Genomic DNA, 26162 nt, shown 5'->3' on the forward strand with positions numbered 1-26162 from the left:
TTGTTACAACGCTGTTACCGTTACTAACAAGAAAATGCGGTGCGTTCACGTTACTATTTTTCAACAAACAGTGTTGAAGCTGTCTTCAGCTTATCCCTTCTTATATCAGTTGCACGGAAGTAGCTGTAAGTAATCTGGGCGCTACAGCTTTAATCAGAATCAGAATCAGAAAGGGTTTTATTGTCAAATGTTGAGCAGGTTTACAACATTAGGAAATTGCTGCGGTGCTTCAGTGCAAACATACTGTCATAAATTACGCTTAAATAGACATGAAAAAATAAGAATAAGAATTAAAAGTGCTACGTAGAAAGATATATACATGAGTGCAGGTGGTGATCAGTGCCAAACATGGAATGATGCAGTGAACACAGCGTAGGGTCATGTGTTAGTGGTGGGAACAGTCATACAGTTATTGTTCATGTGTCCAACAGCAGAGGGGAAGAAACTGTTCTTATGGTGAGAGGTTCTGGTGCGAATGGACCGGAGCCTCCTGCCTGAGGGGAGCAGGTCAAACAGACTGTGTCCAGGGTGAGAAGGGTCAGCTGAGATCCGGGCTGCACGCCGCAGTGTCCTGGAGGTGTACAGGTCCTGCAGAGATGGGAGTCTGCAGCCAATCACCTTCTCAGCAGAGTGCACAACACGCTGCAGTCTCTGTTTGTCCCTGATAGTGGCTCCAGCGTACCACACGGTGATGGAGGGGGTGAGGATGGACTCGATGATTGCAGTGTAGAATTGCATCATCGTCCGTGTTGGCAGGTTGAATTTCTTCAGCTGCCTCAGGAAGTACATCCTCTGCTGGGCTTTCTTAATGACGGAGGTGATGGTGGGCTCCCACTTCAGGTCCTGGGTGACGGTGGTACCCAGGAAGCGGAATGAGTCCACAGAGGTGATGGGGGTGTCAGACAGGATGATGGGGGGGAGTGGGGCTGTGTGCTTCCTGAAGTCCACAATAATCTCCACTGTCTTCTGGGCATTCAGCACCAGGTTGTTGTGGCTGCACCAAGACACCAGACGTTCAACCTCCCTCCTGTAGGCAGACTCATCCCCGTCCGAGATGAGTCCAATAACGGTGGTGTCATCTGCAAACTTGATTAGCTTGACAGACTGGTGGGTGGAGGTGCAGCAGTTAGTGTACAGGGAGAAGAGCAGAGGAGAAAGAACACAGCCCTGATGGTCCGGGAGTCCGAGACATTCTTTCCCAGCCTCACATGCTGCTTCCTGTCCGTCAGGAAGTCAGTGATCCACCGGCAGATGGGGTCAGGCACATTCATCTGGGAAAGCTTGTCTCGGAGATGGTCTGGAAGGATGGTGTTGAAGGCAGAGCTGAAGTCCACAAACAGGATCCTGGCGTAGGTTCCTGGGGAGTCCAGATGCTGCAGGATGAAGTGTAGGGCCATGTTGATTGCGTCATCTACAGACCTGTTGGCTCTGTATGCAAACTGCAGGGGGTCCAGGAGGGGGGCCGTGAGGGTCTTGAGATAGGAGAGAACCAGGCGCTCAAAAGACTTCATGACCACAGATGTCAGAGCCACGGGTCGGTAGTCATTTAGTCCAGTGATCCTAGGTTTCTTGGGGACAGGGATTATGGTAGAGGATTTGAAGCAGGCAGGCACATGACATGCCTGCAGTGAGGAGTTGAAAATGCCAGAAAACACTGGGGCCAGCTCGTTTGCACAGTGTCTGAGGGTGGCAGGAGACACACCGTCTGGGCCGGGAGCTTTTCGAGCATTCAGACTCTTAAACTGCTTCCTCACACCTGCTTCATGAATATGAAGAGTTGTGGTGGGAGGAGGTGGTGTGAAATCCTCCTTTGTGTGGGGTGAGGAGGGGGGTGTTGTAGGTGAAGTGTTTGAAGGTGGTGATGGCTCTATGGAGGGGGGAGAGGTGGGGGAATGAGTGTCCAAAGTGCCTCTATTGTTGGGGCCGTTGGAGGTGTGAAGGCTGCCTGATGGCTCGTCAAAACGGCAGTAAAAGTCGTTAAGGGTGTTGGCCAAGAGCAAGTCATCAGTGGAGTGGGGGGTTTTAGGCTTGTAGTTGGTGATATTCCTAAAACTTTTCCACACAGAGGCCGAGTCATTCTCTGAGATCTGTTGCTGCATCTTCTCAGAGTGCTGATGTTTAGCAATGTCCACTTCTTTAGTGAACCTGTACTTGGCCTCTCTGTAGCAGTCCCTGTCTCCGCTTCTGAACGCCTTTCTCTTTTCCAGCCACAGCTTCTTGAGTTTAGGAGTAAACCAGGGTTTGTCGTTGTTATAACTCACCCTGGTGCGTGATGGCACAATGCTGTCCTCACAGAAGTGGAGGTGACAGTGTCCGTAAACTCATCCAAGCTGTTAGAAGCAGCCTTCATTGTGTCCCCGTCTGTAGACTCCAAACACGTGCGAAGCTCCTCCACAGCCTCGTTGCTCCACAGTTTTTTGGTCCTCACGACAGGTTTGGAGAGCTTCAGCCTCTGTCTGTACGCGGGGATTAGGTGGATCATGACGTGATCAGAAAGTCCGAGTGAAGCGCGGGGCACCGCGCGATAGGCCCCGCTGATCGTGCTGTAACAGTGGTCTAATGTCCTCTCCTCTCTGGTCGGGCATTTAATATACTGCTTGTATTTGGGAAGCTCATGGCTCAGATTGGCTTTATTAAAGTCCCCAAGAGCAATAATGAGAGAGTCCGGGAATGTCCGCTCCATGTGCAGTATCTGCTAAGCAGCTGCGCGCACTCCCGCGGACGGCAATCACTTTCTGGTAGGTGATCACTTTTTGGCACAACACCTGGAGCTGGGGGGGCAAAACAATGACATGAGTGCTGCTGTTTGGCTGAGGAAGAATATAGTAGTCATGGTAAATGACTACTATATTCTTCCTCAGCCAAACAGCAGCACTCATGTCATTGTTTTGCCAATCACATGACCACTTCAAGATGACAAAGCAACAAGGTGACATATACCAGTTTTTAAATTGTGTTGATAGGCCACGTGAAACCAGAGTCATGATAAACAATACATACGTGTGTTTTTTCCTGAATAGTTTTGTCACGTTTACTGTCTAAGGACAGCGCAGCGAGCACTCTCTGCTTATGACCAAAAAACCCCCAAAACCCCGCCCTTTCGTGTTGGTGGAAAAATGCACCGTGTCGACCAATCAAAAAATGATATGGCAACATGACATTTGGTTGTTTAGGAAGACGGGGAAGTTATAGGAGTGACGGCGAGAGAGAGAGAGAGAGAGCGAGTTTTGAGATGTGAGAGATTTGTGACGTTTAGCGTGTTTGGAGTATGTAGTTAATGTGTTGTCTTGTGTAGTTAGTGTGTAGTGTTGTGGATAGTTTTGTTTTGTGTGTCAGAACAATGAGCTGACTGCTGTCTCCTGGTAGAAACAGGAGTGATACACCTGCTGCTGTCAGACCTGCAGGTATCAGGCTGTGATGTTCTCCTTTATAGTGGACAGAAATTTTTGGAGTGGCACAAATAATTTGTGTGGCATCTTATTGAATGCAGAACAGCTGATTGTTACCTAGTTTGAAATGGTTATTAAAAAAGGGTAAAAGGTAAATGGCTGCAAATAACTTGCAACATAGGATTTTAAAATTGACAACTTATATTTGCATTTAAAGTTATGAAATAAGATTCATTAAACATGTTAGTGGTTGCTACAGTAAAAAATATAACTTTTTCTACTCAGATATTATGTTTTTTGTCTGATTTTAGATCAATTGTGTTAATACAGTATGTCAAAATGAAAACATAACTGTAAATTCAGACATATGAGGTTGACCTCATTGGGTCGCAAAGTAACACAATAGTTACTTTTCAATTAATTACTTTTAGAATCTTGTAACTCAGTTACTAACTCAGTTACTTTTTTGAAGAAGTAACTAGTAACTATAATTAATTACTTTTTCAAAGTAACTTGCCCAACACTACTGTGTATTTGCTTTTATCCAGATAGATGCATTGGCAACTGTATTTGTTGCTTTTTTCATGTTGAAAAAAGACATAAGTGACAGCAACAAATACAGTAACAAATACAGATGTTATTGCTTGATAAATCAAAATCTGACACTAAATTGCAAACTGACTGTTTTTTATGGAGCATCTTTATACTAAATTGACAACTCAAAGCACTTGCCCAATCACATACACATTCATTTAGCACTTCTGTGTTCATAGTTCCATCAGTTTTGATCTCAAATACCACTGGCTGAATTGCAGCCCCATGCAATGACAGAGCCTCTACCGTGTTTTACAGATGGCTTTAGACTCTCACTGTTGTATGTCTCGCTTGGCTTCAGTAAACAGTAGATGGATCAACTCAAGGAAAAATGATGAATCTGTCCATTTTTGTGTCAGGTCTGTGCTGGATTTTTTTCTAATTTCTTAGTGACATGACTTGAAGATACTGTTCATAGTTTTAAGGGCTGCCACAGTCTTTCACTTGTCCAGTTTCCTCTGTTTTTTTAAGGACACATGGCACACCATGCTGAGCTATAGATAAGATTTCAGCCAATAACTCTTTGGGAATCACCTTATTGTACCTCATAGTACAAAAATACTATTTTATGCCTTTAAAACTGTATTATTGGGACTTTTCGTGCTGATTCAGTGAAAGAAATGATAACAAACATATGTTTTTGTAATGGGCTGCTAGTAAAGAAAGTGAGGTGCCTGTTATACAAAAGTTGAAATACTTTCTAAATAAAACAGACTGCTGGCAATACTAAAAACAATTGGACTAGACTGCCCCTTTGAGTTATTTTAGTTGCTTCTATTTCAAACATTTTTATTTGTTTTAAATATTATTAGCTGACTATAAATATCAATAGCATTAAAAGTCTTTCAGTATCACTATGTTGTGTTGGCAGTGCTCTACAGCAGACACTCAGTGACCCTGCAGGGTGGATTCAAGGTTGAAGAAAATAACCCGTGTATCTGATAACCAAGTACTTAATAAGGAATCAGAGGGTGCAGACGTGTCACGTCGTGCCTCGCTGTCGCTGCTCGCTCCCCGGAGCTCCATTTCTGAGGAATGTCTGCATACGTGATTCTCCACACAGCAGTCAGCTTCCTGTTGCCAGATGAAACAGGGACGGTGTTAAAGAAGCTGTGCCAGCTCTACCAAAGGCTTGCCCTTAATCAGCACAGTGACGCCCATTAATGACCACACCCCCTATGAGTCAGTGTTTGCTGCAAACTGGTTGTAGTGTAAATATTTTTTTCTCTCTTCAGACAAACACAAAAGTCAGAAATAACAGTGACTCTTGAGAGCAGAGGGTCAAAGGTCACCTGAAGGGGAATGTCATTTTGGTAAGTTCAGCTTGTTTCCATTACATGTAATCAGCTTGGATGATGGCCCTGCAACTTATAGTGTCAGTAGAGAGGGCGTAAACGTTTTAATATAATTTAACATCATCAACATTCAATTCAATTCAATTTTATTTATATAGCGCCAAATCACAACAAAAGTCGCCTCAAGGCGCTTCATAGGTACAGAGAAAAACCCAACAATCATATGACCCCCTATGAGCAAGCACTTTGGCGACAGTGGGAAGGAAAAACTCCCTTTTAACAGGAAGAAACCTCCAGCAGAACCAGGCTCAGGGAGGGGCGGGGCCATCTGCTGCGACCGGTTGGGGTGAGAGAACATATCACCAACATAATGTCTTTGAAAAAAGAACTACAAATTCTATTCAGCACAATATGTTATTTGCTCTCCAACAGTTTCCACAAAACACACGAATGTTTTTATGCATTTTTATATTTTTTATTTAAACTGTATTGTGAAAGGGCTTCCGTTAGGTCTAATAAACATGTAAAGGTTCTTTTAGCACCTAGTTTGGGTTTTACGCAAAATTTATTTGAACCTATATCCAAACTGATAAATCAGCCTTGCCTGCTGGTATCTTAAATGAGCTTAAATTCAGTTTTATTTATATTGCACCAAATGACAACAATACTCGCCTCAGGATGCTTTATACTGTAAGGCAAAGACCCTACCATAGTACAGAGAAAATCCCAACAATCAAATGACCCCTTATGAGCAAGCACTTGGCAACAGTGAAAAGAAAAAACTCCCTCTTAACAGGAAGAAAACTCTTGTAGCATCAAGCTCAGGGAGGGGCAGCCATCTGCCGTGTGCCATTTGGGGTGAGGGGCTGGAGACAGGACAAAAGACACACCATGGAAGAGAGCCAGAGAAATGTTTCAAATGGTTTTTATATTGGAAAAAAAACTAACTAATAATTGATCTTCTTGAAATGAATAATCCCCCTAGTAGAATATAATATGTTCCTACCTCTGAAGATGGCAGTATATAAAGAAATTGTTTAGACCACCGCCATTTAATCACACAACTACAAAGAAGAAAGTGTTGCCAACAACCACAGACAGTATAAAAGACGGACAGAGATACTGTAATGTCACCACATTATTTCTGAAGTCCTGCTTTGAAGTGTTTCCGCCATCTTGGTTGCAAAAACTGGATGTGACAAGAAGGTCTTACTGTGTGACTGCATGCTCATTGGCTAACAGCTTTTCCAATCACAAGTCACTACCCAATGGATGATGCCCCTTTTGGCCCAAGAATGATTGACAGTGACTATAAGTCAGTAAGGTTTGTACAGAGGTCAACAGAGGCATGCTGGTTTTCCTTAGACTTCTATAGGACTGGAAATCCTTTTGCAACTACAACTAAACACAACAAATCACTCTAAGAGTTTAAACTGCCACAACCATCACCATCATCAGGTTAGTGCCATTATTCTTGGTTAAGCAAAGTATACTCTTTATAATTGGAAGATTTGACCATTCAGGGCTCAAAAAGGGCGTACAACACAGTCAAGCTTTGTTTAGGTTTGCACGTGTGGGGGGAAAAAAAGCACTGTGTTGCTTCTTGTTCATTATTTAGCATAAAAATGAACATCTATTAAGAGCACTAAAACACAAAGCAAATTAAAGTAGGTGTAGCCTTTAAAAGTTAACATCTGATGACATATAAGAGACAATAAAGGTATATTTGTGGGCAAATCAGATTGTTTTTGTGTTTCATATAACGGCGGTTCAAACTCCAGTGAGCACCCTCTTGTGCGTACGTGAGAATAGCTTCATCGTCTGAGTTAACCAGTAACCAGACCTCTGTTTCCTTTCTGATCTGCAGCCAGAGAGCAAAGGAAGGAATGATTCCTTGGCAGAGTGCGTACATGTTGTAATTTGAGAGTGTTTTTGAAGCCTGGCAGCGACACAGAGGAGATTTCGACTGAAGCTCCTGATGGCTGATAATCAGGAGATATCAATTTGTGATGATTTTCAAGACCACAAAAATCCACTCTAATTCATCTGTTTTTCCTGGAGGCTTCTGAAAGTGAGGTTAGAATGTCATGGGACATGACAGGCTTTTTCTTTTTTTTACTGAGGTTTATACAAGTTCCTGGTTACAGGGCAAGGCTAAAATAACGCCTGACAGTCTACTGCAAGCCATTACATTATGATGCCTCATAACAAATCCTACAACATTGTACTGTCTGACAGGATTAGATTCAGATATATGCAGAAAATATGCAGTTTAATCCACAAAGGAGTGACTGAAGGAGTTTCACAACCTTTATCCACAAGGCTTCTCCAGTTGCGACTGACTGATAGGAATTTCTGTAGATTAGCAGAGCTCCTATACTTTCTATTAGAAATTGGCTGCCATTCAGGAAGGGGGCAACAGATGGTACCTTCTATGAATAGGAGACAATGGTAGAAAAGCCGAAAAAAGTTTTTACTTTTTGTGTCTGTAGCTATAATATGTACAAACAAACAAAACAGAATTTCTGTCCTTTTGGCTTTTCTTACAGAAAAGCTGGTATAGCCATAAAATGCTAGCTGATGTATGCTGACGGGTTTACATTAAGCAACAGCACATGCATAGTTGTGGTGGTTGTAGGTGTGACTGTACATGAAGTCCCCATGTCACAGCAGAAGTCCAGAGTGGTGCATATTAACAGTATATTAGACACGAATGTTAAATGTGTCGTGGAAAGCATGAATTAAACTGTCTTGACTGTAGACAACATTAATATTAAGTGTGTTCCAAGACACAACATGTTGTACCATAATTTCCGCAAAGCGCACACATGTGTCTCAACATACATTTTGAAACTATTCTTGCAAGTTTTACAGCTCAACCTCCGCCATGGCCATTCACAATACACCAAAGTGTATCAAAATGATAGATTTTTGTTATTTTACACATTTACTTCTTACAATTTAAGCCCAGTTGTGCCGACAGATTTATTTCATTTACTACAGCAGTATTTCTTTATGATGTAGAAAAACAGACGTACTGTTGAAATTGTGCTTCTTTGTCTTATATTAGGAAATCTTAGTGATTAAATGTGTAGTTAAGTTTCTTTATACCGACAGGTTTCACAGGTCCGGCCCACATAAGATCAAAGTGAGCTGTATATGGCCTGCCATGTAAAATGAGTTTGGCATCCTTGCACTACGCAACAAGCATCAAAGTTGGGTTTGAGTTAAATAACCTTGTGTTTGTATCGTTCTGTTCTGTCTGGTGTTGTACTGTTACTTGCAGTTTTATTTGGAATGTTGCACTTTATGTAGTCCTGTGTTGATTGTCTATGTAGCACCATGGTCTTGGATCAACACTGTTTCCTTTCACTTTGTACTGTACCACTGCAGATGGTTAAAATGACGATAAAGCCAGCTGACTTGACTTGAATTGAAATAAAGAGAAAACCAGCAAGCCAAGCGAGCTAAATGAAGCAGTCAGATGATGGACATCCTCCAGTAGCTAAACAAAGAGATGGGAATGACAAAGGTGAAGGTGAACAATGTATTGGTAAAAAACCAACAGCAGGCTGGGAGCTGGAAAGATGAAAAGCTCATTAATTTGTTCAATTCAATTCAATTTCTTTATTGTCCCACAAGGGGAAATTAATTTAGCAGCAGGATAAAAGTAAACAGAAGAATACTTTAAAATAATAATGACAATAATAGTGATAGAAAGTCCAAGGACAGTTATTTGCCATTGAGGAGACAAGATGCAGTGAGGATAAAAGAGACCTGGGCCCGTATCCCTAAAGAATCTTTGTGCAAAAAGTGGCTCCTAGCGGCCAAATTCTAAGAAAATTCTCAGAGTCATGACGTTTTCTTAGAATTTCCCCTAAAAGTGACACGACAATCCCAGTTAATATAAAAGCTATTCCTCAAGATTCCTAACGCTTAAAAGGGCTCCTAAGGCGAGATCTGCTAAGAGCAGGGAAGAGGACTTTTAGTGGCTTAGGAGTTCCCCTAAGCAGCTGCACAAAATGGCCAACAGAAGAGGCAGGAGAGATGTCCTGCAAACACTGGATGACAGGGAATTATTGAGATGCTACAGATTGGATCGTGCAGGAATCATGTTTGTGGTGGATCTCCTTAGAGATGCAATTACTTCACCAACTCGACGCCACAACACTATTACACCGGAGACGAAAGTAATCACAACCCTGAGGTATTTGGCATCCGGGAAAATGCAACAATGCAGCAGTGATGACTTGGGTCTGCAATCACAGACATTGCTAAAAGCTGAGCCGTGTTACCCTCGTTAAGACCACACTGGACTTGTAACGTTGTGATTTCTACTTCATTAAGGACAGCCCCTTGAGATAGGCCATCTTGTTTTCAACAGGGTCCATATGGGAGTGAAAGTACAAAATATGTCAGCTAGGATATTAATATGAGCAAATAAGACACAAATCATTATTTGAACAGGGTGTAATGAGTTTAAGTTTTCACATATTTTAGATTCTAATGTTAGGCTATAACCCCTACAGCTTACTATTCATTTTCCAGATATTTTCTTGAATGTGAAATATTATTTACAATTACAGTCAGCATAAGATTAGAGTGTATAATTATGTTTATTGATTTGAGGGTACATCCTATGCTCATTATCACCAAAAGCTAATTTCCATCAAACTTGTAGGATCAACCAATCACGGCTTTTGAAATGATGACTCATACCTAGCAACGGGGTCAACCACTCCTCCTCACTAAGATAGGATTTTCCATCCATTCCTTGCTCAGAGTTCACTGAAAATGTTCTGGAATCACTTCTAAGCTAAAACTCCTGGCAAGGAATTTTTAGGTTAAGTTAGGAGCTCTCTGAGAGGATTCTCAGAATCTTTAGGGATACGGGCCCTGGAGTCTGGAGAATAGAAATTCCACAGTGGTATTCGCTACATTACATCTCTGTCAGTCAATTATTTTTTACTGCTTCCAATTCAATTTAGTGTCAGTTAGTTTACTAAAAAACAGAACAAAAAAAACCCCAAACAAAAACAAATGAAGAGAGAAGAACAGAAACGGACTCAGCATGGGGGAAAAGTATTCTTCCACTTATCCAAAATCTAGTGAAGTCAAAATTTACAGTTATACTGAAGTAACAGAAGTATCCAAAAATGAGGCCGTGATGATTCACCTGGCTGAGTGTGCTCTCAACGGCTTCCCTCACAAACTTCTCTATAACAGAGTCCTGGTGCTTGTGTTTGTCAAATGAATGACAGTAAAATTAACACATTTTGGCTAACTTACCATTAAAAAGGGGAAATTGTGGGGAAAAAATACTGAATTGAAACATAATTAGAATTACATTTAAATTCCATTTCACTTTCACCACAACAACAATCCCCTCAAGCTGTTTTATATTTTATATTTATTTTACATTTATATAAAACACAGAGAAAGCCCCAGCAATCAGATGACCCCCCTCCCCCCATGATATTAATTACAAGTTTTAAAAATCTACATACAGCTCTTTTAAACCTTTAATATTTGCTGCTGTATAAAGCTACAATTATTTACATTGTAAATACTTTTTATAATTTTTTTTATTGCATAAGTAAATGAAAAAAAATACTTTTGTTCATTTGTGCAAAATTTTACTATGATGGCTAAAAATGTAATAACTGTGGACAGGGTTGTTCTTTAACTGCTACACATGCATGCAGAGACTTTTAAACACAAGTATGTCCCAAACATACACTGGAAACAATGGATATAGTCATCTGTTAGCTTGTGCACACCCACTTAAAACCTTTAGTTGAATATGTTGGTTGGTTACCAGTTACAAAGTAACCTGTTTTAATGTCTATTTTAATCAACTTTACACAACGGAAATCATAATTTATCAGACAAGACCTCATAGTAGTGATGAGTATTTGTCAAAAATGGTGAAACTTCAGATTTGCTGTAATTCAAGACCAAAAAAGAAGCAAAATTTCAGCTTTTATAAGTTCTTTCTTTTTTGGGGGGTCTTTTAAATGAACCATAAATTATTTAGTATTTTATATTACAAATTTACTTTAAAAAGTAACTCTATAGCCCATGGGGCAGTTGACTCATTAACAATCAGGCCAATGGTCATCAAAAAAATCATAGTAAAAAACTTTTAAACAAAGAATAATAATACTCAGGTGCGGTAATCTTACCTTAAATTTGTACTTCAGTTTATGTAACTCCCAGAAGGTTGATTCTGTTCATCTGGATTTGGCGCTTTCAGTAGGAGAAACGTTTTATCACTCATCCAAGTGACTTCAGTCTCAGCTGACTGCAGGTTTCCCCAATCTTATAAACAGTACCTTTGTGCAATGACTGAAACTAGCTCACTGAATGAATAATGGGCTGTGAGGTCAGTTTCTTGATAATTAATTAATAATTAATGTGCAAATGCACGGTTTATAAGGTTGGGGATGATTGAGCATGCATCAAGACCTTCAGTTTATGTAAATACTCATAAACATGTTTACAAAACTTTGATGATGAAATCCACAAGATCCACTTTAAGGCTGTCTTTTTTTTATTGACGAAAGTCTTGAATGGACTGTTTACAATAAGTTACATTCACTGATAACAACGCACCTGCGTTCATTCTTGTTTGGATTGCAGGAGCAAGAGAAAAAGAAAAACCATAGAAACCCTGCCATCTAGTGGCCTACACTGACAAGTGCACAGGAAGGATTGAGACCAATTGGAACAACGTTAGTTTAACATCCCTTTAATGAGTTCAGTCATGTAGAAGAAGAAATAGCTCACAAAAACAAATGATTAATTCCATTTACTAATATATTTGACTATAAAACTTTACAAATATGTATTTAAGGTTATATATACATAATTGAGAAAAATACATCATTTTGCAAGGAAAGGGGATCGTAATTCTTACAGGAGTAACATTGGCAGTACAAATACACATAAAATATTTTCACATTAAAATGTATTTTCGCTAACATTTCTGTGCTGAAGAAACTCTTAATGACGACCACAGTAACATTAACTTTGGATAATTGAGCACTCTCAAGCATAAAAGGGGACAATGCTGGCTTTTCAGAGCAATGCATATGTACAAGCACATAAAACCACACGTTACCATCTCACAGCCTCATAAAGGGAAGAAATCGCTGTAGTTTCTCAGTAGATCAAAGTGAATTTACTAATATTGACTGTATAGTTGTTCTTGGTGTGCTCTAGTCGCTGCAGTTCCATTGGTCTAAATTAGACTTGGCAGCAGATTAAAATCAAGCTTAACAACATCTCTACATTTTCTGCATCAACAAATTAATACTTGCACCATTCTCATGACAATGAAACTTCATTCAGTAGTTTGGAGGTGTATTCTGCAGTAGTACTTAGTGCAGGCAGAACTGCTGTGCCCAAAATCAGACCGTGTTAATTTGGCTTACAGCAATAAGGGCTGGAGTGTAAAGTTAAAAAAAAAAAGGAGGATGTGTCAAACCCAGCTTTGTTGCAGCAAGTTCACACTGTCATGACTATTTATTTGATCCCTGGAATTTTAAGTGATTACAGTGCCACTTAAAAATGACAATGTGTGTGGAAGGGAAAAGAGACAACTGAAGAATATTGAAATAATTTATGGGGACTAACCAAATTTGGAAGACGGCAAATTGAGTCCACTCAAGACCTTCAGGTGGGCAACAAATCCTTTAAAATGGGCGGGTGTTTTAGACCAAGATTCTCTAAAATGCCCAGACTGCTTCATCACACTCACATTCTGACCCAGCTTGGACTAATGGGATAAGGATGAAGGTCCTTATTGTAGTGGTGGAAGTAGAAACAAAAGCATTTTTTACAGATGTGCGCCTCCAACGTGGAGAATAAATCACTCATTTAACTGACTGCAAGTGCATTTGATTTGAGAGGAAGTCACTGAAAGTTACTCAGCAGTTTAAGTCATGCCTTTGACCTTTATATTGTAAAAGGATTAACCTTTTGACTGAACCGTCTGATGATGCACACGATCAACAGTTACAGTGCCCGTATGTACAAACCATAGCATAAAAGTGATGGGAAATAGTTACGGTGGAAAAGAGTTTATCAGTTCCTAAGAGCAACAACTTGACAGCCTGGATTGAGAATCAGGTGCCCTCCGGATCCAGTCCTGCTCAAAAAATGGTGTATTTTTTATTCTATGTATTCTGTTCATCGTCCAGTGTGTCCCATCTCTGAATGTAACTAAGACAACTGTTTTAGTGTATCAATGAAATTAACAAAATAGTCCTCTTAACGTACACACATTAAGGCATAATTGATCCAGAAGAGAGAGGGGGAAAAAAAGAAGAAGAAAAAGCACAGCACAAAGAACAACCTAATGTGAATCAACACCAAGCACACCCCTTTTCAAGGCTTTGCCTCCAAGCCCAGCACTGCTCACAATCTGAACGTCAGTAGCAAAGAAACAGTCGTGAGGACTGTTTCTTTGCCTACAGTGTCCAACAAAGTATCTGGCATGACCCTCCCAGCCAGATACTTGACCGTTGATACTGGATCAGTCTTGGAAAGGAGAAAATTTCCGCTGCAGAACCCCAGAGGACAGCAGAAAGACAGGTGAATGGGGAGTAGGCAGATGGACTGACAGGAAGCCACAGACATACACGACGATCCGGATCCCTGGATCACTGGATGACTTCAAAGTAGTGCAAGATGGCCATGATGTGCTGTGGCATGAACACATAGCCGGTGTATATGGCCATACCAGCCACAGAGATCAGCAGGGAGTCTGAAGGAGAGACGTTAAGGAGGAATTTCTGAAGACATTCAAGTTTTACTGCAGGGAACCACAAACAAACTCTAACTGATGTGCCTTCAACAATCAGTAGCTGGTAATGTGATTTACATCCAACAAACACTGCCTGCTAATGGATACAGGCTGGCAGCCAGTTACACCTGCATGCAAATGTTTGGCCACCAAACAGTCAGTGACCTCTTTTCCTGGTTTGTGAATAGAAAAGATATCAATACAAGCCCTGCAAAATGTTAACTGGCTTATATAACAGCTGTGGCTAAAGTGTAGACACAAAGTCTCATAATTTCAGTAAGGCAAGTCAAACTTTAGTGGTAAATCTTCTAGCAACTGGAAAGAATTTCAAACTCGTTCGGCAGGATTTACATTCCAGAAAGCAGGGAGGAAAAAATATTTGAAATAACTTTAAAACTATGTACAGAGATAGCCACAATAATGCTCTCAAAATCACACTATTGAGCGTAAAGCATGTTTACACACTTTATAATTACCTTGCTAATGTAAACAGGAAAGCAGACTGTTGCCATCATTTTGCTCAAAGCATGGTCCAATAGACATTTTCATTGTTGAATGTCCTTGCTGATAGCTATCATATAAGATCACCACTACACAAAAAGGCAAGTTGCAGAAGGCTCTGCAGCTCTTATACTTGCTGCTTTCCACAGGCAGCATCTTCCAGTGGGAATATGTGACACTGTTGTCTTGCCTGACAAAATTACTGTGCTTACAAGAAAATTAGCAACCGCATCACACACACATCTGAAAGCTCCTGGTTCTTCAAGGACAGAAACTGCTGCTTTTTATCATCTTACATTTTTAACTTATGACTCAAAAAGATCATTTACAGTACCAGGAAACTTTAGGTGGAGGAACTTCAGTGTTTATTTTTGCTCCATTTAGCTGTAAATGTTGTACAAAACAGATTTTAAACTTGTGACAGGATGTTTTGCAATGAAAATAACCTTGGAGGTCACAGCTCTCTACAGAGCTGTACACCTTCTATCAAGTGACCAGATATTTCCTAACAGATTTGTCAACCAAGAAATTTTGTCAGTCACTGACATTTTCTAACGCTCATTCACTTGCTATTCCCGATAGGAAAAGAAACAGGAAAAAACCCAAACCCTTAAATACTTACAAAACCTACAAAAGTCTCATCAGCCACTGGAAGTTAAGTTCATCGTAGCCATAATCTGCTTCCTGTAGATCAACAATAAAATAACCAGTGTGATCCCTGAGCGACTGCGTCAAGTTATTTGATGAGATGCAGGCCGATAACGATCAGGAAGACACAGTAACACACCTGACCCTCGGAGGGAGACGAGATACACCCCGACAGTGACGCCATCATGCACAGAACGTGATACTGATGACTTCCTGCACTGCCACAGATCAAAGTACAGTCATAAAACCATCAACAAGGGGTACACTCTAATTATTAACTTCGTTCAGTTAACATTGTTTGCGTTTTTTTAAAAGCATAAAATTAAAATAAAGGTCATACGTAACGTGTATGTACTTCACGCGACAATCACCTGACCGACTCTCTTACAGTAGCTGAAGCTAGCTTAGCTTTGATGCCGCCCAAAGAGTAAACTAACCGCACACACGCTGGACTTGAAAGGCAAAGTACACAGCACGACAACAAAGTGTGAAACATTCTTTAATGTATCAATGAAAGGAATTTGACGCTTTACTCAAGTCTGTCACTACAAACACGTTTCTTTATGTCAACTAGGTTATGAACTAGGAAGCGGTTTACGCACACATCGCTCCAGTTTTCATCCGTTTATACACAAACCAATTACAGATTAAAACACATAACTTGTAGAATAACATTTAGAGCAGTCTCTACAATGTGGCGGATGAGTGTTCAATTCAGAATTGACTAAGCTGTGAACTCTTTAGCTTTCAACGATAACAAGGGCCGACTCGGTCTATATGCCGCATTTGCCATAAATCACCGCTCATGTGTTAAAATGCTGTAAATGGTTTATACAAACAACTGAAGCTATGTTTACTTTTACCCAAAGTTAGCGCTATCAGTGAAAGATCTAGGCCAGTCAGGCTAGCGTTCGGCTAAAGGTAGCAAATTAGCTCGGTAGTACATCCCTTCAGAAGCCACTTCAATACGGAAAAAGGATACTGAACACCGTCCTCTCCCAGGGCTCCAGCATGTACAAGGCTGTCACCAGAAGATACTGGTAGTAAAACCAGGATAACTGCTTCCAACACTCTCCAAGTGCCATGGTCCAACTTTTAAAATCAACTTTGCTCCTTCCTCGCGGCTCTTATCCTCTTTATGTTTCGTGGTGAGGTGTTTTGTGCTCACGTAAGGTTTAATCGCGAGGCGCTGGTTTCCGGCAAATCACAACTCCGCGTTCAACCGTATGATTGTGACGCAGACCAGGGTGTTCCACCTTCCTAATTTCAAAATAAGAGTCAAAAGTAACTTTCAACACCACATCAAAGTTGGATTTATACTCTATGTTTCAGAACAGCAGCTCTATTTTTATTTGCTTGTTTATCTTGCTTTGCCTTAACCGAGTGCCCATCTTAGTGTATTTTCTTTCCATTAAGCATCAAATATCTTGGTTCTTTAAAACAGATTTTGAGTCACCCCCCAAACCAAAGCACTCTACTGGCCCAAACACTCACTAAAGCACTAAATGTGGATCATTCCATGGCTGAATAGATTCCCCAACAAAATGCTATACTCCCCAGTTTGAAACACATTTCCTTAAGAAGTACAGATATTTATGAAATCAGTTAACTACCAATTAAATGTCAGGAAACTATATTATGATCATACCAACTGTGTACAAGTGAGGCAGACAAAGCACTGTCTCTATTCCTACAATTCTGATAGACATCAGAACATTTACTTACCGAAGCCATAACTGTGGCAGCATGCATATGCTGAAAATTACCCGTCTCAGGCGAGATTATTTGTCAAGGAAAAATGATGTAGCCTTTCAAAAGTTTCAGAAAACTGTATTTTTTTGCATTTTAAAAAATAAAAACAGCAGCAAATGTAAAACTTTTAGAAGTTTTTCAGTGTCAGTGTGATTTAGTCTATATTATTTATGGCCAATTACACAGGCCACATTAGCATGATGGCAAAATTGCAAAAATACACTGATAGTCGTAGAAGGTTCTGTGGCTGCTCTACTAACAATGCACAATAATGACCAGCATTCAAACTACAGCGGTGCAAATTGGTCGAAAACAAGCAGACACTATGAGTGTCGAAGTATTCTGCTAATAAAATAACAAAAAATCAAATAAAACAAGGCACAGGTTTGATGATGCTCTTGTTAATATAAACAGCATTGTAATTCAGATTAATGAGGGGAAGCTAAAGGAAAATCAATATGTTTTAATATAGGGGCAAACTGTCCTGTCAGAAATTGATGAGGAATTTGTGTAATCAAGTGGGAGGAGGTGAAGTATAGGATTCAACCAGAGGAGAGCTGCATTATGCTGACCTGTACCTTAATAAATCAGATTTGTGTGACCGATTTAAATTTTCTACTCCCAACATTTTTGCTCTCCAAATTACACACGCAGTAAGACAAGACACAAGAACACCGGAGTCAACGGCAAAAGGTTGTGTTCAGGCGCAGCACTTAAAGTTTTACAGACATGAGGTGGTACATTTTTTCTAATGCTGAAAAGGATTTCATTTTTGTTACCTGTTGAACAATGTGTTCAAAATGTGTATGACAAACATGATCAGGCGACTGATCACAGACTGATTTGCCATCTCAGCCGTGACGCTGAAGCAAAAAAAGCTGTCAAAACTGTTGTAACTCCTGTAAACACAACACTGACAAGTTATCACTGGCGCCATGATCTTATTTGCAGAAAAAGAAAAAAGAAGATGGACATTTACACATCCTGCAAATACAGAACAATAACAGCGTTAACTTAAAGTGATGAGCACACGTCCAGTGTTCACTCCCCTTTAGCTTTGCTTTGGTGAGCATTTTGGATATAAAGACAAAGATCTGAGCCACGAGGTGTGAAGTTAGAGACAAAGTCCAGCTCAGACCTCGTTCAGTCCTTGTCAGCAGTGGCTGGCCAGGATGTTGAAGAAGTGGTAAACCTCATCTTTATCGAACACGGCCACCTCAGTGGAGCACTCAGAGCACTGCACCGGGTGGTACACCTCATCAGCATCCATCCCCATCGCTGCTGGAGTCTCATCCGCAGGCGTCTCTGTCTGCTGTCCCCTCCTCCTCTTCCTGTTCCTCCGGTTCTTCTCCTGCTGGTTTTTGTAACGCAGCACCTCCTCTCTCTTGACTGTGCAGTTCATCACAAACATTGCTCGATACTGCGTGCGGTACTTCTCGTGCCTGAACGGACACAAGAGTGATGTGTCGTTACATTTTAAAATGACAAAATCTCTACAAACTAATGAACGTTTCTCTTACAATCACTTCAAATCTTTTTTAAAAAACAAACAAACAAACAACAAAAAACTGATGTAGAGTATGAAGTGACTCACATGCCTTGTGTTGTCAAAACAGCTTTGACTGTGATACTATGATCCCTAATCTAACCAGGCTAATCAGAGACATGTAATGGGAGTTGGGCAATGGCCCATTGGCTCTCCTTAGTCAGTTTTTATTCATATTTTCATCACATATTTAATCACTCCAGCTTGTCAAACATGGGAACTAGTCCTGTGCATATATGAAAACATGGGTGTAGCTTTGGTGTCAGTGAAGTAAAGCTTAAGTGGAAGTGGATTAACCTGCATTCTTTGTAATGGCCAGCAGGGGGGCAGCAGGGGGCGAGTCCTAGCTTTGCGAAAAGGTTTCCAGTTGTTTGAAGTATATGGCTAAACGGCCCTCAGCTCCTGTTATCTGTGCCCTCAGCAAGGACATTCTGGATAAGTTAAATCACCAAATTAAAGTCATAAGGCTCCAGTACACCCTCTGCTTTGGTCGCTTCACACGCTGCAGCAAGCTTATCACGCAGTCACTTCTATTTATGCCCATTAGGGCATAAAGGAAGTCAATGCATTATTTGCCTGAATGATGGGTGTCGCCACTCAAAGAATACCGCCAACATCAGCACTAATATATGAGGAGAAGAAGTCAAAACCCCAAAGTCTCAAGTTTTCAAAATGTTTCAAAATCTCCCTCTGTATATGTGTATGTCTCTGAGCTTCTGTCCTGGAATATCATTAAAATGGTGATGAAAACCTGACACAATCGTACACTTGTGTTCAACCCAGCTGCGACAGCTGCAGTGGAACGCTCCAGGTTACAAAATCAAGAGTTGCACCACAGGTGGAAGATAAATCAAAACAGCAGTGTGTGCGAACTGATGCAAGGTTATTTTCAGTGCACACTGCCGTGCTTTGGGGCACACGGTGAGCATATTGAATACAACATGATGTTGTTCTCAATCACAACAAGTGACCTGAGCTCTCCTAAAATATATTGCATGTGATACTTTGGCACGCTGTGCATAAACAAGGATTAATACAAACACTTTTCAAAGACTTTTCTTAAAATGTCAGTATTATTACGCTCTAGCAATTTTCCCTCTGCTGGACTGAAACTCCACTGTGTAGGACATGAAGCACGTTTTAGTGTAATAAAAAAGAAACTTGGCCACTATCAGAGATGGTATATGTAACACTACTCCATCATCAGTCAGATTTTGTGGATGTCAAACTTCTGTAGAGGCGAGCAGCTCTGTGATCTCAGTTAACATTAGGCTGACACCTTAATCTGCTGCTGGGTAAAGATAGGGATCTGCACTGTTTTGAAACCTGCTGTGGAGCCTCACCTCTGACAGTCCAGGCAGAGCGTCGTCATGCAGGCGGGACAGTTAAGCACAGCGTCGCTGTGAGGCAAAGCTTGAGGGTGGCGAAGCTTTGAGTGAAAAGCTGCAGCAGGTCGTTTTCTTCTGCTGTACCTACACAGGAAGGTAAGAGGTGGAATGAGTCTCTGGAGGGAAATTAAAAAAAAAAAAAAAGAAGCAAAAACATCTGGTGGCATGTGTTTTAGAAATTGTAAGAGAATCTGTGTTACTCTCTCCTCCTGGCGTCAACCCAGGCCTGGTCTCTGTCGTCCTCGTCGGGGTCGTACAGCAGCTCGTCATTGGTCGGAATGGTCCGCTGTCTCCGCCTCTGGCTTGTTGAGCTGCCTACAGAAGAAATTTTAAATACTGTTAGTGGCAGGTTGTACATGTATTCTGTCATCATGATTCAGTTAAAAGGACTGGATGTTACAGTCCCTGATAATGCATTGCTTTAGATGAAGAGACTCTCGAGGGATGGCTGTTATGAGGAAAAGGCAGCCTAGAAACTTTGCCAGCAGCACACATCGTTGTGTGCCTCAACTTTCGGTCTTTTACCCAGGCTAATCTGCCATTTTCCTTCCTTGGTTAGGTTTAGGGATTAGAGATCGATCTAGATTATCATTTTAAATTTGGGACATATCATCAGTAGTGGACCTTGGATTCATCAGGTGTTTCGGCCATTATCACTAGACACCCTCATCCAAGGAGGCCCTGCCAGGGTCGATCAGGCCCTGGAGTGTGTCACTGGTTTATGTTAAATTGTTACTTCTCTCCTTTTTTCTTCTGTTCAGTTTCCTACAGTTTATTTTCTATCTATTCACTGCAACTGAGAAATAATACTTACCTCTTTAGCATTTATGGAGCCTAACTTCTTCAAAGGGATAGAAAAGGTGATAGCGAGAAGTAAGACAATGACATCTTAATGACTGTTAGTAACCACAGCAGGAAAACCAGTTCTCTTACTCGGTGTGCCGTCCTCCTCTGAGTCCGAGTCAAAATAAACCTCATCATACATCTGTGGGTTAGAAAGTCCAGGACCACCAACAGCACTTCCTTCCCCTTCTGCTCCTCCTCCTCCTGGTCGTTTTGAGGTCTCTACCAGAGAACAAACACACAAATGCTAAGCACAAACTGTATTTACAGAGACGGTCTGTCAGACACAGCAGGATAAGTTAGTTAACCTTGGGATTAAACTTGGCTTCCTCCTATACCACTAGTGACACAACATAATACTTGTTTTGTGCTTAAACATACGCTGCAGCACATTATTTAGTGAGTCAGAAATTAATGCTGGGCTTACACTGTGCGATTTGTGGCTCATTTTGAGCCGATTTTTCAGTCGTGCGACTGTTTTGGGGATCGGCCCGAATTTCGCCTTCATCGTGTTTCGTGCATCGTGTAGTATACGTAGGGTATCGAGAAGCGATTAACACCTCACGACCAGCTCCCGATCATCAATCGCTCGGTCGTAAGAAAACCAAACCTGCTTGAAATCCTGTCGGCCGTCGTGAGGGTGTCACAGCAGCCTCTCACACTGCGCACGCGCAAACACAGAAATGAAAGTGAAAAAACGGGGCACACGACACAAGCGATGGAGGCACAACTTGTAGAACTTTGGCAAGCTCATCTGAGCCTTTCCCATGTGGCCTAACAAAATTATCATGACCACAACAACCGTGAAAATAATTGGATGGACATTGCTGCTCAATCACAGCTGCCTGATCAATGTTTTTCATTAGCAATTTAGCAAAGTTGATGGTGGCAGTGTGCGTGTCTGTGTGAGTGAAAGACAGAGAGGGAGAGCGAGCGACAGATTTTCCGTTATAATGAATAGCCTTTATTGTCATTGTACAAGGTACAACGAAATTGGAGTACCACTCCCTTGGTGCAAAATGCAATAATAAATATAAAATATAAAAAGTACAATAAAACAACCGAAGTACTCAAACAATAATAAGTACGATATATACAGAATAGCAACATTCATATAATGATAGTATGAATAGCAGCATAATATAGTGACAGTGGTAAGTATGGTATAGTTAAGCAGGTTCAATTGTTTTGTGCCTTTTTACTACGGTGATAGCTCTGGGAAAGAAGCTATCCCTGAATCTGTTTGTCCTGGTTTTATGTGACCTGTACCGTCGGCCTGACGGTAATAGTTCAAACAGTTGATTACTGGGGTGAGAGTAGTCCTTAATGATATTGCCAGCTCTGCTGAGGTACCGAGAGTTTGCAATGGCCTCCAGGCTGGGCAGAGAGCAGCCAGTGATCTTCTGGGCTGCGCTGATGACCCTCTGCAGTACTTTCCTGTCTGCAACTGAGCACCCTGCATACCATGTTGTTATGCTGTACGTTAGGATGCTCTCTATGGTGGCTCTATAGAATGTCACCAGCAGCCTCTCCTCCAGGTTGTTCCTCCTGAGCACTCTCAAAAAATGGAGACGCTGCTGGCCCTTTTTTACCACCACTGTGGTATTTGCAGTCCAGGACAGATCATCAGAGATCTGCACGCCCTTCATGTTATGGACGCACAGTGTGAGCACTGAAGTCGCATCAGAGCATTGGGGCGTATAATGTGAGCATCGTGACCTGCGAACTTCTAACCCCTGCGAGTCAATCGTGCAGTTTGAGCAGAAGCTGAATAACGTGACTGAAAAACAAACAAACAAAAAAAACCCGCACAGTATCTGCCCAGCTTAACAACAGTGGCAACGCCGGTTGTTTTGGAGCCAGAAGTGGCCATAATTGGACAAGATGATGGAGTGCTAAGTTTTACTCAGCAAATAAATGAACCACACAGCTGATTATTTGTAAGATATTTTCATTAAAAATGCTCAAAACGACAACATCACAAACACTGAATTAGCTAAGATGAAGCTTTGCACACAGCTTTTAGCTATAGCTGCCATCTAATCAGTTAATAGAAAAGTAAATCCAGACATATCACTAAGAAAATACAAATACTAGCAGCTGGGTGTTACCTGCTGCTGGTCCCCAGGTTCCCTGCATGGTCTTGATGGTGGAGCTGAGCTCTGCCTCCATCTCTTTTTCAAAATCATCCTCGCTGGATGACTCGCTCTCCCCAGTTAGATACTCTCTGATCAGCTTCTTTTTCTGGTCCGGAGTCCCGTTCAGGAGCACGTCCAGCTCATCCTCCGAACTGAAACAGAGAAAAAGTTTTCAGGAAAAAACCCCAAAAAGACCCACAGACTCCCAAACCCAGAAGATTAAGAAATTGAAGTAACCATTCATATGTTATTCTGCACACGTAACATTATATCATCTGGTGGTATCGTATAGTATTTAAAAGACCAAATAATTAAGCACTTAATTTGAAAACCAAGAATCCACGTCGAAACTGTCGCTTTAAGCTTAACTCAAAACCAAAATAAGTTGCCTGTACTCACTGCATCCATCGGTACATACATATTTGCTGCTTTAATAATGAATAAACTTCAGATCTTCAGGTAGACAAGTTCTTTTGAAGTTTTGGACACATCAAGACATCGCAAGACATCACTTATAACTATTAATAATTATGACGTCTTGCTTAATTTTCTCCAATTTAGCGCCATAATAATAAATCCAGAATATTCTTGGCTAATTAGGGCAATAATAAGCATCTACACTCGTGTATTTTATTTTCTTCTCACCCGCTTTCCTGCAACATTTAGACTTGTAAAAATCTGCCGCCTTTCTATAAACATAATTAAGCAGTAACATCCATGTCACGTTAAAATAAATTCACCGTAAAGAGGGGCTCAGCGCAGTCTCCCTGCTATTCTAGTTTGTTTACATGTTAGCTCCCAGCTAGCTAACTGCACTTTAGCCTCCCAAAGCCAAAGCTGCGCTGGCCCCTAAAAATAAACACCCGTGTTATCCTCGCACCTGCTGGCGGCCCGCTCTTCGTCGCTCGGCTCTTCGATCTCATATGACTCAAAGTCTTGTGCTTGACCTAGCTTATTCATGTTAAATGTTAGAGGAGCGTTAATTACAATAGCATGAGGTGCTGATAAGTTAGCTACAACACGCCAAATTGCTTCTTCCGCTTCCGCTTCTTCTTCGTTTGTGTTTAATAAGGGTTGGTAAGCGTATACTAAAGTCTATTACCGCCCTCAACTGGGCTGGAGTGTGGGACAGGCTCTTAGGGAGGAATATAACAAAAGGATGAAAAAAAAACTGCTTTATGTTATAAAGTTGTATATATCCCCAACAGTGTCACCAGCAAAGCACCTCCACACTATCACACCTCCTCCTCCATGCTTGTAGAGACCATCCGCTCACCTTTTCTGCGTCGCACAAAGACGCATCTCAAATTTGGACTCATCAGACAAAAGCACAAATTTCCACTGGTCTAATGCCAATTCCTTGTTTTTCCTAGCTCCAAACAAATCTCTGTTTGTTGCTTTTCCTTAGTAGTGATTTCTTAGCAGCTATTTGACCATAAAGGACTGATTAGCACAGATGTGTCTGCTTTGGAACCCTCTTTTCCGGACTGACTGAACTTAAGTAATAATGGACTGTGATTTCTCTTTACTTAGGTGACTGCTTCTTGTAATAATATGGAACAAGGTTGTCAGCTGTGTGCCAACCTGACTTCTGCACGACGCAACTGATGGTTTCAACCCCATTAAGCAGGCATAGTTGGTGCTGTGGGAAACATTAAAATCTCACACATAATCACAAAAAGAAATTTAAAGAGTTTTCAGTGAGTAAGCTTTTCTTTATAACTTCTTCAGTTTTACCCATATGGAAAAGATATATATAAATCTTATAAAGTTTGTATCTGTCTTGTGTGAAACTTGTATGAAAAGCATATAAGAGTGAAAACAGATATAAGATCCCTTGAAAAATTATATAATGAAACTTGTATGTTTTGGATACTTACTAAAACAATGTATGAAAGTAATGCGAAAGTGGCCACTTTCATGAGTAAATCATGTAAGCCTTATATGATTTACTCATGAAAGTGACCACTTTCATGAGTAATCACATATAAGTTTTTACTATTTCTTTTCCGTATGGGTAACTGGTGTCGTATTACATTGATTGACAATGTCGATTTAGCTTGGAAATATTTCCAGAGAGTTTTATCTGCTTTGTGGACAAACATGCACCCTTTTGTCAGGTCAGAGTTAAAGGTCGGGTGGGCCCCTGGTTCAGTTCTGAACTGGCTGGTCTCCTACATGAGAGAAACCAGGCCTAGGCAGCTGTGAGATCAGATTCTGATGGTGATTGGCCACTTTTTCATCAGCTGCAGAAAGGCCAACTGTGACTACTTATTGACTTTAACCACTGACACTCGAAATGACCCTAGCTGGTGAGGTTTTGGCAAGCTATAAAGTCTCTCTGTCAGCTCTCATTCCACAGAGCTACCTCCTCACTTAATTATTAACTCCACTCCTGTGTCAGACAAAACCAAAACTCTCAATTGTTGTAACAAACACTTTGTTGCTTCTTATTCTGTGTAGCACATACATATACAACTCTGCTGGCAGTTCCTCAGTTACTAATACTTTTTCCTTTACACCCTTTATGGTAGAGGAGGTATGTATCTGCTCAAGGCATTTCCATTGAAACTGAGGCGTCATACAAATATCTAGGCATTGTGATTGATGACAATCTTTCCTTTAAGCTATGCATTGACCACCTAATAAAGAAACTGAGGGTGAAGCTGGGGTTCTTTTTCAGAAACAGATCATGTTTCTCTTTCACAGCAGGGAAAGGACTTGTTGCTGCCACTTTTTTACCCCTCCTGGATTACGGTGATATACTTTACATGAATGCCTGTGCTCATCTGTTGGATTCTGTCTATCATGGGGCATTAAGATTTATAACTGGCCATAAACCTTTAACACACCACTGTACTTTATATTCTCTTGTTGACTGGTCCTCATTGCTTTAAGTAGGACGGTTCATTGGTATCACTTTATGTATAACTCTATTTCTGGTTTGCTGCCCTCTTATTTATCAGAGTGCATGTTACACAAACAGTTTAGTCATAGACTGCGGTCTCAGGACATCATTACGTTCACTGTTCCACCAGTTCATACAGAGCATGGAAATAAGGTGTTCTCCTTTTCTGCCCTGTCTTCACATTATTGCAGGATTTGAAGCTCTCTCAACTGATTCCACTTGCAGACTTTAAAAGACGAACACATGTTTTTGTGAAATCATCACTGGGAACTTGTTCTTGCCTTTGATATGACTGTGTGCATTAGACGAGTTTAGCTATTTTATTGTTTCTGTTGTTGTTGTAAGTTTAAT

At 41.0% G+C, this 26162-nt stretch overlaps 2 protein-coding genes across 2 annotated transcripts; both read right to left on the minus strand.

Annotated features, from left to right (window-relative positions):
* Nucleotides 1-11813: 11813 nt before the first annotated feature.
* sptssa (serine palmitoyltransferase, small subunit A) lies at nucleotides 11814-16465 on the minus strand. Its single transcript, XM_082516541.1, has 2 exons — nucleotides 16219-16465; nucleotides 11814-14048 (listed from the first exon to the last, which is right to left on the minus strand). The coding sequence occupies exons 1-2, from the start codon at nucleotides 16319-16321 to the stop codon at nucleotides 13945-13947; spliced, it is 207 nt and encodes a 68-aa protein (XP_082372667.1). The 5' UTR covers nucleotides 16322-16465; the 3' UTR covers nucleotides 11814-13944.
* A 575-nt stretch (nucleotides 16466-17040) lies between these two features.
* On the minus strand, nucleotides 17041-23950 carry eapp (e2f-associated phosphoprotein). The gene is made up of 6 exons (XM_082516540.1): nucleotides 23784-23950; nucleotides 22877-23055; nucleotides 20856-20987; nucleotides 20123-20237; nucleotides 19878-20006; nucleotides 17041-18430 (listed from the first exon to the last, which is right to left on the minus strand). Exons 1-6 carry the CDS (start codon nucleotides 23861-23863, stop codon nucleotides 18142-18144), a joined length of 924 nt encoding a protein of 307 aa, XP_082372666.1. The 5' UTR covers nucleotides 23864-23950; the 3' UTR covers nucleotides 17041-18141.
* Nucleotides 23951-26162: the final 2212 nt, after the last annotated feature.

This window comes from Aulonocara stuartgranti (assembly GCF_965226115.1).
Source record: "Aulonocara stuartgranti genome assembly, chromosome: 19".
Taxonomy (NCBI): domain Eukaryota; kingdom Metazoa; phylum Chordata; class Actinopteri; order Cichliformes; family Cichlidae; genus Aulonocara; species Aulonocara stuartgranti.

What these genes read in the sequence shown, in the direction of transcription:
- sptssa (XM_082516541.1), bottom strand. Translation starts at nt 16,321, where the DNA reads ATGGCACTTGGAGAGTGTTGGAAGCAGTTATCCTGGTTTTACTACCAG. An exon ending in CTGGGAGAGGACGGTGTTCA is followed by an intron (nt 14,049 to 16,218) that starts GTATCCTTTTTC and finishes TCTCTCCTTCAG; the next exon opens with ACTCCCTGCTGATCTCTGTG.
- eapp (XM_082516540.1), bottom strand. Translation starts at nt 23,863, where the DNA reads ATGAATAAGCTAGGTCAAGCACAAGACTTTGAGTCATATGAGATCGAA. An exon ending in AGAGGAGGACGGCACACCGA is followed by an intron (nt 20,238 to 20,855) that starts GTAAGAGAACTG and finishes TTTCTTCTGTAG; the next exon opens with GCAGCTCAACAAGCCAGAGG. An exon ending in GTTGACGCCAGGAGGAGAGA is followed by an intron (nt 20,007 to 20,122) that starts GTAACACAGATT and finishes CTTCCTGTGTAG; the next exon opens with GTACAGCAGAAGAAAACGAC.